The 13581-nt window shown below is 42.8% G+C and overlaps 1 protein-coding gene across 3 annotated transcripts in view; it reads right to left on the reverse strand.

The window, feature by feature from the left end:
• Apaf1 (apoptotic peptidase activating factor 1) overlaps positions 1-13581 on the reverse strand; it is a 91211-nt gene that overhangs the window by 2621 nt on the left and 75009 nt on the right. For all 3 annotated transcript variants that reach the window (XM_029482685.1, XM_021173539.2, XM_029482686.1), the window contains 4 exons: positions 8960-9079; positions 7617-7742; positions 5063-5188; positions 3498-3644 (listed from right to left, as the gene is read on the reverse strand). In XM_029482685.1, the coding sequence (XP_029338545.1) occupies positions 3498-3644; positions 5063-5188; positions 7617-7742; positions 8960-9079 (519 nt within the window). The remainder of the gene's footprint in view (positions 1-3497; positions 3645-5062; positions 5189-7616; positions 7743-8959; positions 9080-13581) is intronic.

A 13581-nucleotide genomic window follows, 5' to 3' on the forward strand; every position in this document is an offset into this window, starting at 1 on the left:
ATTGGGGGCCCTGTGATCCATCCAATAGCTGACTGTGAGCATCCACATCTGTGTTTGCTAGGCCCCGGCATAGTCTCACAAGAGATAGCTATATCAGGGTCCTTTCGGCAAACTCTTGCTAGTGTATGCAATGGTTCTTAAACCAAGCAGTAAGCAGGAATGACAGTTGAGCAGGATTCCCGCTGACGACCGTACCAGCGGTTCAGCCTTGTTGATTAGCCCTGGTGATGACCTCACGGCCAAGTCTGCACCCAGGGCCACTGCAAGGCATTCCGGGAAACAAAAGCCACTAGAGAGCTGGTTACACAGGGTGCATTGTGGAGGGTCTGCTCCATGGAGTGGGCACATGACTGCTTCTCTTCACTAAAGATACTACAGACACTTCTATAGCCAGGGACTGTCCTCCAGCAGATGCCCAGACTCTTCACAGTACAAAGAAAGACAACGGTCTTCCCAGGGAAGCTCTTTCACCAGGAGTGAGGTAGGCTATTTATGTGACAATCTATGCTGAATGCTGAACACATCAAATGAAGCAGGTGCTCCGACCACATCCTTCCCTTTCCATCACTGGATTCATCAAGAGTGTATGTAACACTACTTTTACCAAATGGTGTCCACAAAACTTACTGTCCTCAGAGCTAAACTGAGCAAACATGGTTTAGAAAGGTATACAGTTCACCAAGAGCCTGAGCGTCACAGCCAGGACAGTCCTCACTCAGAGCCTGGCATGGCATAGAGCCTTGCCCACGAGACCAGGTTTCATATTTGTCTGTGCCCTTTGTAGCAGGACCTGATAAAACACATAGTTTGGTAAAGCTCACTAAAGCAGCATGCACCTCCTGAAACTGCACCATAACGGAAAGCACGAAGAACACGTCCAGCCCGAGGAGACTCGCTCACTTTCAGAGACTAAGACTTGGGGAGTTCATCTCCTACACTCAACTGCCTCACTTTAGGGAACCTGGGCTCCAGAGAGAATCAAGACTCAGGGGACAGTGGAAGTGGAGAGCAAAGTGGAACAGTTTCCACTCTCAGATGCAGTTTCCCCAGCACACACACACACATACACACTCACACACCATTAAAAAGGACTGCTTTACCTGGAAACACTACAGTAGGCACTGGATCAGTAGGGACTGGAAATACACGATTTCATAGCAGCAGCTAACACAGGGTTTTCAGGGTAATGGATTACTCAATAGCATTCTACAGCTGTAGATACATGTTATCAGAGATTTATCCAAAATCACGAAATATGAAACTCCAAGCCTGATCCTTACATAAACTGTGCACTTAATGCAATGATGATACAGCAGAGCAAGTCTATCTGCTGTAGCAAACAAGAATATCTGATGCTGATAGCAGAAGAAGCCCAAGTATGCCTAGAAGCAAAAGGTATATAAATACTATCTGTACTGTGATACTATTACCATTACACCCATCTCATAGACGAAATCACTGAGGCAAACAGAGGTAAACCTAGTGAGTGGCAGAGCTGGGATGTGAACTCAGGCAGTCTGTCCCCAGACCCACTCCTCCATCATGACAGTGCTCTTCTGCCTCTGAGTATAAAATGCCTTCATTACAACCATGTGTTCCACAGCTAAATCTGCCTTTGCCTTCAGGTGTATGAGTTATTATAATCTTGTCATTCCAGCAGTCTAAGTGATAATGTGTTTTCATTTATAGTAATTTTGAAAGGTAAGAACATTTTAGCTAGTAAACACCTATGTCATCTTGTAGGCACTCAACTTACACTGCTCGGAGTTTAAAGTAAACAGACCCAAAAGGCCCCATTTCTTGGCCACTCCAGCTGCTGTTTTTTCTTACTCCTAATTTGTTCTGAGCCTTTGGATGGTCTCATTAGTGTGCTGGGTAGATGCAGGCTGGGTTCTAACATAATTAGTTTAACCATGCTAGCAATCAAAGCAGAAGGCAGAGCACTGATCATCACTTCATACACAGACTGCACATACAGTCCATAGCTTCTTCCAGCCTCAAGACACAGCCTCCGCAGTGCTGCAGCAGATCCATCCTGCTACGTTATTTCAAGGTTTGCCAAGAACTCTGAAAAGCTGCTCTTATCTTCACAATATCCTAAAAGCCAGAGAGTTATGTGGGGCATTCTATAGAGCCCAGAGAATATAGAAGCTCGGTGTCGTAGCTGGGCAGTTAAGCTGTTAGCAGCAAAGGACTTTCAGCGTCCAACACAAAGACAACAGCATCTCTCCTCTATGCACCATCCTCAGAGCTCGGAGTTTTTATCTTTACACTAATGGGGGACAAGAGGCATTGATAGTCCAGGAACTCTTGATGACTAAACAAAAGTGTGCCCCTAACGGTATACATTAATACAACATTAAGAGACTTTTATTTCCAATGCAGGCTGTAGAGATATCATTTCACACATTGAAAACACTCCCTCAATTATCTTTTATAAGCTGGATATTTATTTATGTTGAGTAAAACGGCAATAATGTGGGACCCTCATAACCAAAGACGCCACTCAAACACAGCTGAGCACCCACATTGTGAGATAATGAGAATCATCTTCACCCGACTGCTTTCAGTAAGCATCAGCCAACTCACAACATCTTATGGGATCCTTTGTAAATGATAAAGCTTACAGGATGCCCTAGTGGCCAGCATAACGGATGGCACCCTTCTCACCCCTTTCACAAGTGACCTGTCCCTTGCTCTCGGCTGTGCCTCCACTTTGCTCTTGCAAACTTCTCTCAGGCTCCTCCCACCCTTTAGGGACTCTGTTTCCCACTTGCTTCCTGTATGGAACATTAGCCACCACTGGGAAGGGACAAGCTTTAAATATGTGCCACGGCACACAATAGGCACTAAATACCACCTTGCCCAATGGATAAATGGGCCAATAAATGACCTTGGCGTCCTATAACATGTGTAAGCCTTGGTCCCGAAGTCACTATTGAGTATGCAGAAGCCAACTTGTTAGAGACAACTGAAGAAGCACAAGACCTGCTATGAGACTTGGCTCTCATAGTTACTAATTACAACGATTTAGGAAAGTTATAGCTGTCATGAAAATCACTTTTGCTCATCTATAACGCAAAGGTAGTACAACTTTAGCATCATAGAGCTGATTAGTGGGCTGACAGGAATAAAACTGCAGATTATAAGTTAATTTACTGGTACTATTACTATCAAGAAAGAAAAATCCACAAATACATTTTTCCAAGTAATTCCAACCAAAATATTTAGTAGTGAGTGCCACGGTAGATGAAATTGGGTCATGTGGTTCAGCTGGGAGAAGAGAACTCTCACACGGCTACCGCCATTACCAAAGACTCTGAGACCTAGAGAAAGTGGCCTTGCAGACGTCAGCCTCACCACTGCCAAGTGGGGGTAACAACAACGCCTCTTGTACTCTGCCGGGTTATAGGAAAGCCAACTGAAGAACAGTAAGTGAAAACCATGTAGCTATGACACCGACTGCTCTTTCTTTCACGCCCTGGAGTAACGCTTACCTTGAGATATCCTCCAGCAGAGACAAGCGTTTTACTGTCGGGAGAGAAGCACACATCAGTTACCCAGCCACCGTGGGTAGCAGTTCCTTCCTCTACCGAGATCGGAGGACACGAATGAAGAAGCTGGCCATCTGAGACATTCCATATCTGCATAAACATAATACATAATTCATTAACGAGGTAACCCTTGAGGTTTACCAGTCTCAAAGTAGAAATGCACATCATCTGTGATATATCTGGAAAGTTCTCCTTAAAAACAATAAGAAGAGTGTGCTGGATCAAAATGTTCTCAGCTTCCAAAGAATTAAGAGAGAAGCGCAGGCATGGTGGCGCATGCCTGATTTCTGCTGCTCAGGAGGCAGAGGCAGAAAGATTTTGAGTTCAAATGACAAATAATATGATGAGGCCCTATATCCAAAAACTAAAGACGTAAAGGAGGGGTTTATCACTGAAATTCTATGCAATATGTGAATAAGACAGATCAAAAATTATAATACTATTCCTGTAAAGCCCGACAGAATCTCTACTCCTGCAAGTCCAAACTCTCGTATCTCTCTCCATTATACCTCCTCTTCTGCCAGCTTTAATGCCTCCACTTAAAAGCAAACAAAAACAAGAAACCCACCACCAGAAATAAAAATATTCTCCTCAAAAATACTGGATACCAAGGCTGCAGAGATGGCTCAGCAATTAAAAGTACCAGATGCTCTTCCAGAGGACCCAGGTTCAATTCCCAGCACCCACATAGTGGCTCACAACCATCTACAACTCCAGTGCCAGAAGATCAGACACCCCTCAAATATCCAGGTATAATGTGAGCCTCAGTATACCTTTGTTAACATGGACAGGCAGTCCAAAGAGGACTGTAACAAACCCAACAAGAGATGCTAATGAGTAGAGTACTAAAAAGAGCTCTACTTTAAACAATGAGAAAAAAAGCAGAATTTGCAATTAATTTATGACCCAATGGTTTACAAAATAATTAAGACAAATCATTCACAAACTAACAGCAGAGAACCAAATGTAAATACCTACTCACATAAGTATAAAATATCTACCTAACATTTATTTATTTTTAATTTTATTTATTTTTATTTTTATTTTTTTGAGACAAGATCTTACTATCCCTGGCTGGCCTGGAACTCATTTTATGTGGACGAGGCTGGCTTGGAATTCAGAGATGCACCTGCCTCTGCCTTCAGAGTGTTAGGACTAAAGGTGTGCACCAACACAGCACCTGACCTACCTGTCTAACTGGGGTGAATGAGGTAGCTATGAATACAGTGTGCACAAGAAACAGAGCAAAGAATGCTCCATCCAACCAAAACCCCAGGGCCCGTGCATTCCTCCCATTAAAAGAGATCTCCAGTGTTAAGCTGGTGTAATCCCAGCTAAAACAGGAAGATCTGGAGTCAGGCCAGGCAAGGTTGAATGTGAGTTAAGGCCGGTCTAAGCTTTACTGCAAGACTCTCCTTCAAAAACCATCAAATGACCAACCTGAGTGTGGAGAAGAATGTCCCCCCAAGCTAAAGAGGAAAGGCTACCTCAGTCAGCACACGCCTTACCCGGATTTCTCCATTGTCATCTCCAGTTGCCAACAGGATGCCATCCAGCGAGAAGGCAGAGCAGCGGACACAGCCATTATGGCCCTTCAGCTCATGAAGAGGGGAAAGGAGGTCAAAACTCCAGATCTGGAAGGCAATTAGGATTGTTTAGGAATGGTCAATACACTCTAAACATCTCTAAGGCCTGCCCTGGTGCTACACAGCCAAAAAGTCAATCACTTGCAAGTGAAAACGTTTGGTGGTGTAAGCTTTCACAAGATGCCCAATCTCTAACCTGCAACCTTGTCAACTTTGGGATTTCCCTTTAATTAATTACTCAAGTTAAATATAGCTCAAAGACCAGAGTTAGCTTTCTTACCTTCGGATTAATGTTTAAAAGGAGGAACAGAGAATCAGTTAAAAACAGCTTAGGGGTGAGGGAGATGGTCCACCCTACTGAATCCTTGTGACCTCCAACAGCTTGGTCTCTCTAGCTTCAGTTTCTGCACTTGTAAAATGGGCAATGATTCCCATGGTGTGATGATTAAATGGGATTGCAAAGGACCAAATGCTGGCACAGGACATAACACACAGGCAAAGCTCTTTAAAGGTTAGTCACCACACTGCCCTACAATATTATTGCTGGACAAATGCTATCTTTTGGGGGGGAGGGGGGATAGGGGAGACAGGGGCCCAGGCTGGCTTTGAGCTCACAGAGATCTTCCTGTCTCTAAAGCAATGAACTACTAGACCTGGCTTGCTGTCTTTCTTCTCTCCTCACCCCCCCCCCGCCCCCCATATTCTCTCTGTGGTTCTTTATTACCATCTAGCCAGGTCCCACTGCCATGTTCCAGGCACTCCCAAGGAAGAACTTACAGTAGGAGATGAAGTAGACATAGACCCTCCTTTCCTTGACATTTATAGTTAATCTAGAAAGCAGGCTCAGGCATACTTTGTGAGCACCTGAAATGCTCCAAAGAGCACAAATAAAACGTCATGAAAACTCTGAAGGCAGAGCAGCTAACGCTGCCTGAGTCAGGAAAGGCTGAAGAGCCAACCAGAAACTGAGGTCTAAAATGATGTGCTGCACCTTGCACACCAAGGTAGCAGTGGAACAAGATAGGCAGAAACAGGGAATGGCTGAAAAGAAAGGCAGTGATGGGTCACAGAGCTCACTCATCCACACAGCATCACAGGCTGGGTGTTTCAAGCAGCCCTAAGTGGTAGCAGGGAGAATAAAGTGAAGGAGGTGCCCACCAGTCAGTGGGCGTGGCCTTTGGGAACAAGGATAAGCAGATAGAACTAAAGCACTGAGCCATGAACAAAAGCTCCAAAGACAGCTAGGTAATGATGCCATTAACAAGGATGGAGGGACAGAGAAGGCAATGCAGTGCTGAGAGTCCCCAAGCCAGAAGCACTTCAAAGATATCCACTTATACCAAGTGAGTAAAGACTGTGTCTGTTCGCATCCCTGTTGATTGCTTTTATTGCATATAATGTACACCAGAAATTCAATCTGATTAGTTATAAATAAAAAGTAATCTTTTCCTTTTTAAAAATACTTTAAGAATTAAGGAATTAAGAATTTGAGAAATTAAGAATTATTTCTTAATTCTGCCATAAAGAAGAATCAGAATTACTAAGTATTATTCATTTAAACAGCAAGTGAGTGCAAACGGGCATCCTCCAACAGCATGTGACCTAGGACAGCTCACGGTCCTCTAGCTTCAGTTTCTGTATATGTGGAATAGGGGCAATGACACCTACATACTCCTATATACTGCAGGGACAATGACACCTACATACTCCTATATACTGCAGGGACAATGACACCTACATACTCCTATATNTATACTGCAGGGACAATGACACCTACATACTCCTATATACTGCAGGGACAATGACACCTACATACTCCTATATACTGCAGGGACAATGACACCTATATACTTCTATATACTGCAGGGACAATGACACCTATATACTCCTATATACTGCAGGAACAATGACAGCTATATACTTCTATATACTGCAGGGACAATGACACCTATGATGTGATCAAGTAAGAGACAAGTAAGTAAAATTCTTAGTGCTGCACATCCTAAAATATGATACAGGTAGGAGTGGATCAGAGAGGGATGGCTCAGTCGGAGCACTAGCCTCACCAGCCAGACAACCCAACTGCCTGTAAAAAGCTCACGTGGTGGCCTGCATCTGCAGCTACACCATTCCTAAGGCCGGGGGAGGTGGAGACAGGAAAACCAGCTGGAAGCTCTGGTTTGGAGCACAGAGCAGGCAAAAGCAGCAGAAAAAATAAGAAGCCCTGCCTCAGCAAGGTGGACCCAAAACCCACTCCCAGCAGCTGTCCTCTGACCTGTACACATGCACAGTGACTCATGCAGGTCCCCCCTCCCCCCGTTACATACACACAGAGATAATAAACAAATTCTTAAAAACACATGATACAAACGTGTAAACCAAATCTGTGACTCTCCTGCCTTATACATTGTTTGGACTCATAATAATAACCAGTACTGTAGGTTTCACACATAGACACTTCACGTGACTAACTGACCTTGGCAGTCTTATCAGCAGAGGTAGATGAAAACTTGGTCGCATCAGAAGAGATAGCACAGGAAAGCACTGTGCCCTGATGACAAGTAAAGTCTCTTTCTATTCTTCCGGTAATGATATTCCACACCTTAGGGAGAAAAAGGTTAGGTGACACTTCTAATGACATTTTTTGTCATGCATGATGAAACACAACTGTAGCCCCCAAGATAAGGGGGAGCAGAAACAGGAGGACAAGAAGTTCAAGATAACTTGGGCTATGTAGAACTTCAAGAAAACAAAGGATGTCACTCACTGGTAGAATTCTTGTCTAGTGTGTGCAAAGCCCTAGGTTTGATTCCTAGAATCATAAACCAAGGAGAGGGGAGGAGAAGGGAAGGAAGGACAGAAAAGACTCAGTAAGAGGGAACTAAAACAGCTCAGCGGTCGAGAGCACTGGCCGCTTTCCCAGAGGAGCGGGGTTTGGTTTCCAGCACCTACACAAGGTGGCTCACAGCCATCTCTCTCCAGTTCTAGGAGATTCAATGCTTTTGGCTTCCATGGGTGCTACACACACATACATGCAAACAAAACAGCCATACAAGTAAAAATTTTCAAGAGAACAAAATCAGCCTCAAAACATACCCCCCCCCCAAAAAAACAAGTTTTAGAACAGTAGCTGTTCTGATCGCTTAAGCTTCCTTTATCGTAAATGATTACAAACATATAACAGATGAAGGTGACCACACTGAATAGAAAACAGGCACAATACTGAATTTTTTTTTTCATTTAATTACTTAACATTCATGTGCTTTAAAGCTGTCACACTATAATTATTGCAACATCAGAATGTTTTCTTTAAAAGAACAACCTGGGGCTGGGTATGGTGATGCACATGCCTTTAGTCCCGGAAACTCAGGAGGCAGGTGGATCTCTGTGAGTTCAAGACTAGCCTGATCTACATATCAAGTTCCAGACCAACCAGGGCTATATAGTGAGACCCTGCTTCAAAATAACATACATATAGATATATACATACATACATACATACATTCAAATCTGGTATTTGGGTCTGGAAAGGCAGCCTAGGAACTAAGATCACTAACTGTTCTTCAAGAGAACTTAGGTTCAGTTCTCAGCACCCCGCTCACAAGTATCTGTAATTCCAGTTCTAGAGGATCCAATGGTCCTTGCTCTCTTCTGACCTCTGAGGACACGAACCACACACACACAGGGTCCACAGTCAGATTCATACAAGTCACACACCCATACTCATAGTAAAAATAACTAAATAAACACGTAAGGAATATTTTCAAAATAGTTTAAAAGACAACAAACCACTTTTTTAAAATCTAGTATGTGAATTACCTTCACCGTTCCATCAAACGACCAAGAAAGCAATCTTGAATCTTGGAGGAGCCTGAAGTCCTTTACTGTTTCCTGGTGGGCTTGCAAAAATACATAGTCCCCTGTCTGCCAATTCCATACCTTCATAGCAAAGAAATAAGTCTGTTACAACCTTCCCCAGTAACATCCCACTGGAAAGAGTATATAGTCTATTCTCATCATAGTGTTTCAAACAGAGAAGGAACAAAGAATACTGTCTCCGTGTTCCACAAAGAGAAAAAGTTGAAGTTAATTAGCTTGATACGGAGGGCAAAATAAAACACTTTCCTCCTAAATAAAATTTGTTTTCTTCAGTTGCTTAGAGAGTAGTTAATTAAACCACAAGATAGAAAAAAAAAATCTACAATATGCCAGTGAGCTCACCATCTGATTAAATTTTCCAGAGAAAACTGTCCCAATTATATATCTGCAGATTTGCAAGCCTATAAACCGGGTAATACTGCAGACTGTTGCCAGGAAAACTGCTCTCCTGCCCAGAAAGGTCAGTGAGCCAGAGACATGTGACAATGCGTCACGGGGCTTCTGAGCTGCCCAAGTCGGAGATAGCCCTTAACGTAGTTCTCAGTGTCCAAGAAGAAGCAGTAGGCCCTGAAATTCACATGCGGCTCGGGGGAGAAACTCTGAGCCACGAGAGAGAGGGAAGAGTTGAAGCAGTGCCAGCAACTGGGACAAAATAACAAATACCAACAGCTGAGACACAGCAGTGAACAGAAATTTCTATGTCGTGTCAATATGCGGAACGTCCATTACTAAATCAAAGCAACAGTGTTTGCCGGCTTTTAAATCCTTAACTTCGATTAATTTAATAAACATGTTTCCAAGTCAGGCAAATGTGTATCAAACAAGGGCCTACCGTGAACAGACCTGAGAAATGAGACATTAAAAAAATAAATCCGTCACCAAGATATTAACGACTGAAGAAAGAGTATTGTGAAATTCGAAATAGTGATGGCTTCAACAGTGCTTGGTAGAGGCCAGGGCTCAGGGGCGTTGGGGTGGGGAAGAGAGCCCAGCAGGTAAGAGACTGGCTGCTTTTGCAGAGGACGGGATAGAAAGGGTCAGGCAGACAGTTTAAGAAAGGCACCTATCATTCACCCAAGACTCTTAAGTTCTAACTAAATCCCCAAGGTAACAAGGGAGTTGATCGGGATATGAAGGCCCTACCTTCATTCATGTGATTGATGCTCTCTTTATTATTTTTTTATTGGATATTTTCTTTATTTACATTTCAAATGTTTTCTGCTCCCCATGTCTCCACTTCACCAAACCTCCTATCCCATCCCCCCTCCCCTGCCTCTCTGAGGGTGCTCCCCCACCCACCCACCCACTCCCATCTTCCCGCCCTGGCATTCCTCTACACTGGGGCATCAAACACCCTCAGGCCCAAGGGCTGCTCCCCCCACTGCCACCCTCTGCCACGTATGTGGCCAGTGCCATGGGTCACTCCATGTGTATTCTTTGGTTGGTGGTCCAGTCCCTGGAGCTCTGGGGAGTCTGGTCAGTTGACACTGTTGCTCCCCATATGGAGCTGGAAACCCCCTCAGCCCCTTCAGTCCCTTCTCCAACTCCTCCATCAGGGACTTCCCCCTCAGTCCAACAGTTGGCTGTGAGCATCTATTGGCATCCATAATAGTGTCTGGGTTTGGTGACTGTATATGGGATGGATCCCCAGGTGGGGCAGTCTCTGGATGTCCTTTCCTTCAGTCTCTGCTCCTCACTTTGTCTCCATATTTCCTCCCATGAGTATTTTGTTCCCCCTTCTAAGAAGCACTAAAGCATCCACACTTTGGTCTTCCTTCTTCTTGGGCTTCATTCATATGGTCTGTGAAATGAATCTTGGGTATTCTGAACTTTTGGGCTAATATCCACGTATCAGAGAGTACATACTGTGTGTTCTTTTGTGACTGAGTTAACTCACTCAAGATATTTTCAAGTTCCATCCATTTGCCTATGAATTTCATGAAGTCATTGTTTTTAATAGCTGAGTAGTATTCGGTTATGTAAATGTATCACATTTTCTGTATCCATTCCTCTATTGAGGGACATCTGGGTTGTTTCCAGCTTCTGACTATTATAAATATGACTGCTATGAACATAGTGGAGCATGTGTCCTTATTATATGTTGTAGCATCTTCTGGGTATATGCAAATACACCCAAGAGGAGTAGATGGCAGGAAATAATCAAACTCAGGGCTGAAATTAACCAAATAGAAACAAAAAGAACTACACAAAGAATCAACAAAACCAGGAGCTGGTTCATTGAGAAAATCAACAAGATAGATAAGCCCTTAGCCAGACTAATCAGAGGGTACAAAGATAGTATCCAAATTAAGGAAATCGGAAATAAAAAGGAAGATATAACAACAGAAACTGAGGAAATTAAAAAATTCACCAGATCCTACTACAAAAGCCTATACTCAACAAAACTGGAAAATCTGGATGAAATGGACAATTTTCTAGACAGATACCAGGCACCAAAGCTAAATCAGGTTCAGATAAACCATCTAAACAGTCCCATAACCCCTAAAGAAATAGAAGCAGTCATTGATAGTCTCCCAACCAAGAAAAGCCCAGGACCAGATGGGTTTAGTGCAGAGTTCTATCAAACCTTCAAAGAAGAACTAATCCCAGTTCTTCACAAACTATTCCACAAAATAGAAACAGAAGGAACACTACCCAATTCATTCTATGAAGCCACAGTTACGCTGATACCAAAACCATACAAAGACCCAACAAAGAAAGATAACTTCAGATCAATTTCCCTTATGAATATCAATGCAAAAATACTCAATAAAATTCTTGCAAACCAAATCCAAGAACACATCAAAATGATTGTTCACCACGATCAAGTAGGCTTCAGGGATGCAGGGATGGTTCAATATATAGAAATCCATCAGTGTAATCCATGACATAAACAAACTCAAAGAAAAAAACACATGATCATTTCATTAGACGCTGAAAAAGCATTTGACAAAATTCAATATCCCTTCATGTTAAAAGTCTTGGAAAGATCAGGAATTCAAGAATTCAAGGCCCATACCTAAACATAGTAAAAGCAATATACAGCAAACCAGTAGCCAAAATCAAAGTAAATGGAGAGAAACTTGAAGCAATCCCACTAAAATCAGGGACTAGACGAGGCTGCCCACTTTCTCACTACCTATTCAACATTGTACTTGAAGTCCTAGCCAGAGCAATTAGACAACAAAAGGAGGTCAAAGGGATACAAATTGGAAAGAAAGAAGTCAAAATATCACTATTTGCAGATGATATGATAGTATATATAAGTGACCCCAAAAACTCCACTAGAGAACTCCTAAACCTGATAAACAACTCCAGCAAAGTGGCCAGATATAAAGTTAATTCAAACAAATCAGTAGCCTTCCTACTCTCAAAGGACAAATGGGCTGTGAAAGAAATTAGGGAAACGACACCCTTCACAATAGTCACAAATAATATAAAATATCTTGGTGTGACTCTAACCAAGCAAGTGAAAGATCTGTACGACTCTTCCAGTCTTAACAGCCTGGGCTGTGCCTAACTCAAAGATCGTCCTGACTGAGGTTCTTGCTGCCCTCTACCACAGGAAATCAGAGAGCCTTCCTGAATGTTTGCTATGAAAGGTGATGACAACGGTACTTTTAGCTGGACTCAAACATGCTGTGTTAACTGAATCACGGTAGTATAATAGTTCAAGTTCTCATAGCAGTAATCAAATGCATTTAAGTTGAACTTGGAGATGCCTTCCATTAGCGATCACTTTGGGAGTAAACATACTACAGAATCTTTTCAGCTGCATAAATACAATTCATGTTTTTAAAAAGCTGGCTGGGAGGTCCTTGGCCTTGTGAAGGCTCCATGCCCCAGTGTAGGGGAATGCCAGGACAGGGAAGCGGGAGTGGGTGGGTTAGTGAACAGGGGGGAAGGGGGACGGGAAAGGGGATTTTCGGAGGGGAAATGAGGTAAGGGGATAAAATTTAAAATGCAAATAAAGAAAATATCTAATAAAAAAATGAAAAAAGAAAGAAAGAAAAAAGCTGGCAGGGCAATGTCTATAGTCCTAGTACTGGGAGAGGTGAGGTGGAAGGATCACAAGTTTAAAGCGAGACGCCAACAGAAAAATACAAAAGCAGGAATAATGTTTCATACCTAAAAGAACCAATATATTTTCATGCATCAAGTAAACATAGCTAATACAAGTACTTCATTTACCTCAAGGGAGAGTGACAAAAGCTACCAAAACAGACCAGTTTCCACAAGGTTCAATGCTATCATCAGGTGGGTATATTCTTCTTATTCTAGCAATAACTTTAACTTGACAGAGAGATTCACTAAACCTATGTCTCAGGCTGGTGATACAAAAGGATTTAAACAAACCTTCATTCAGTCATTTACTAAAATAAAGCCAGGTATGACAGCACACACCTGCAATTCTACCCAGCACTGGGGCCAAAAAAGAGGCAGTTCAAAGCCCAGGGGTTCAAAGCCAGCCTTGGTTTCACAGTGAGTTCAAGACCAACCTAAGCTACATGAGACCCAGACTTAAATAAATAAATAAATAAATAAATAAATAAACACAACAC

Source organism: Mus caroli, chromosome 10, assembly GCF_900094665.2.
Source record: "Mus caroli chromosome 10, CAROLI_EIJ_v1.1, whole genome shotgun sequence".
Taxonomy (NCBI): Eukaryota; Metazoa; Chordata; class Mammalia; order Rodentia; family Muridae; genus Mus; species Mus caroli.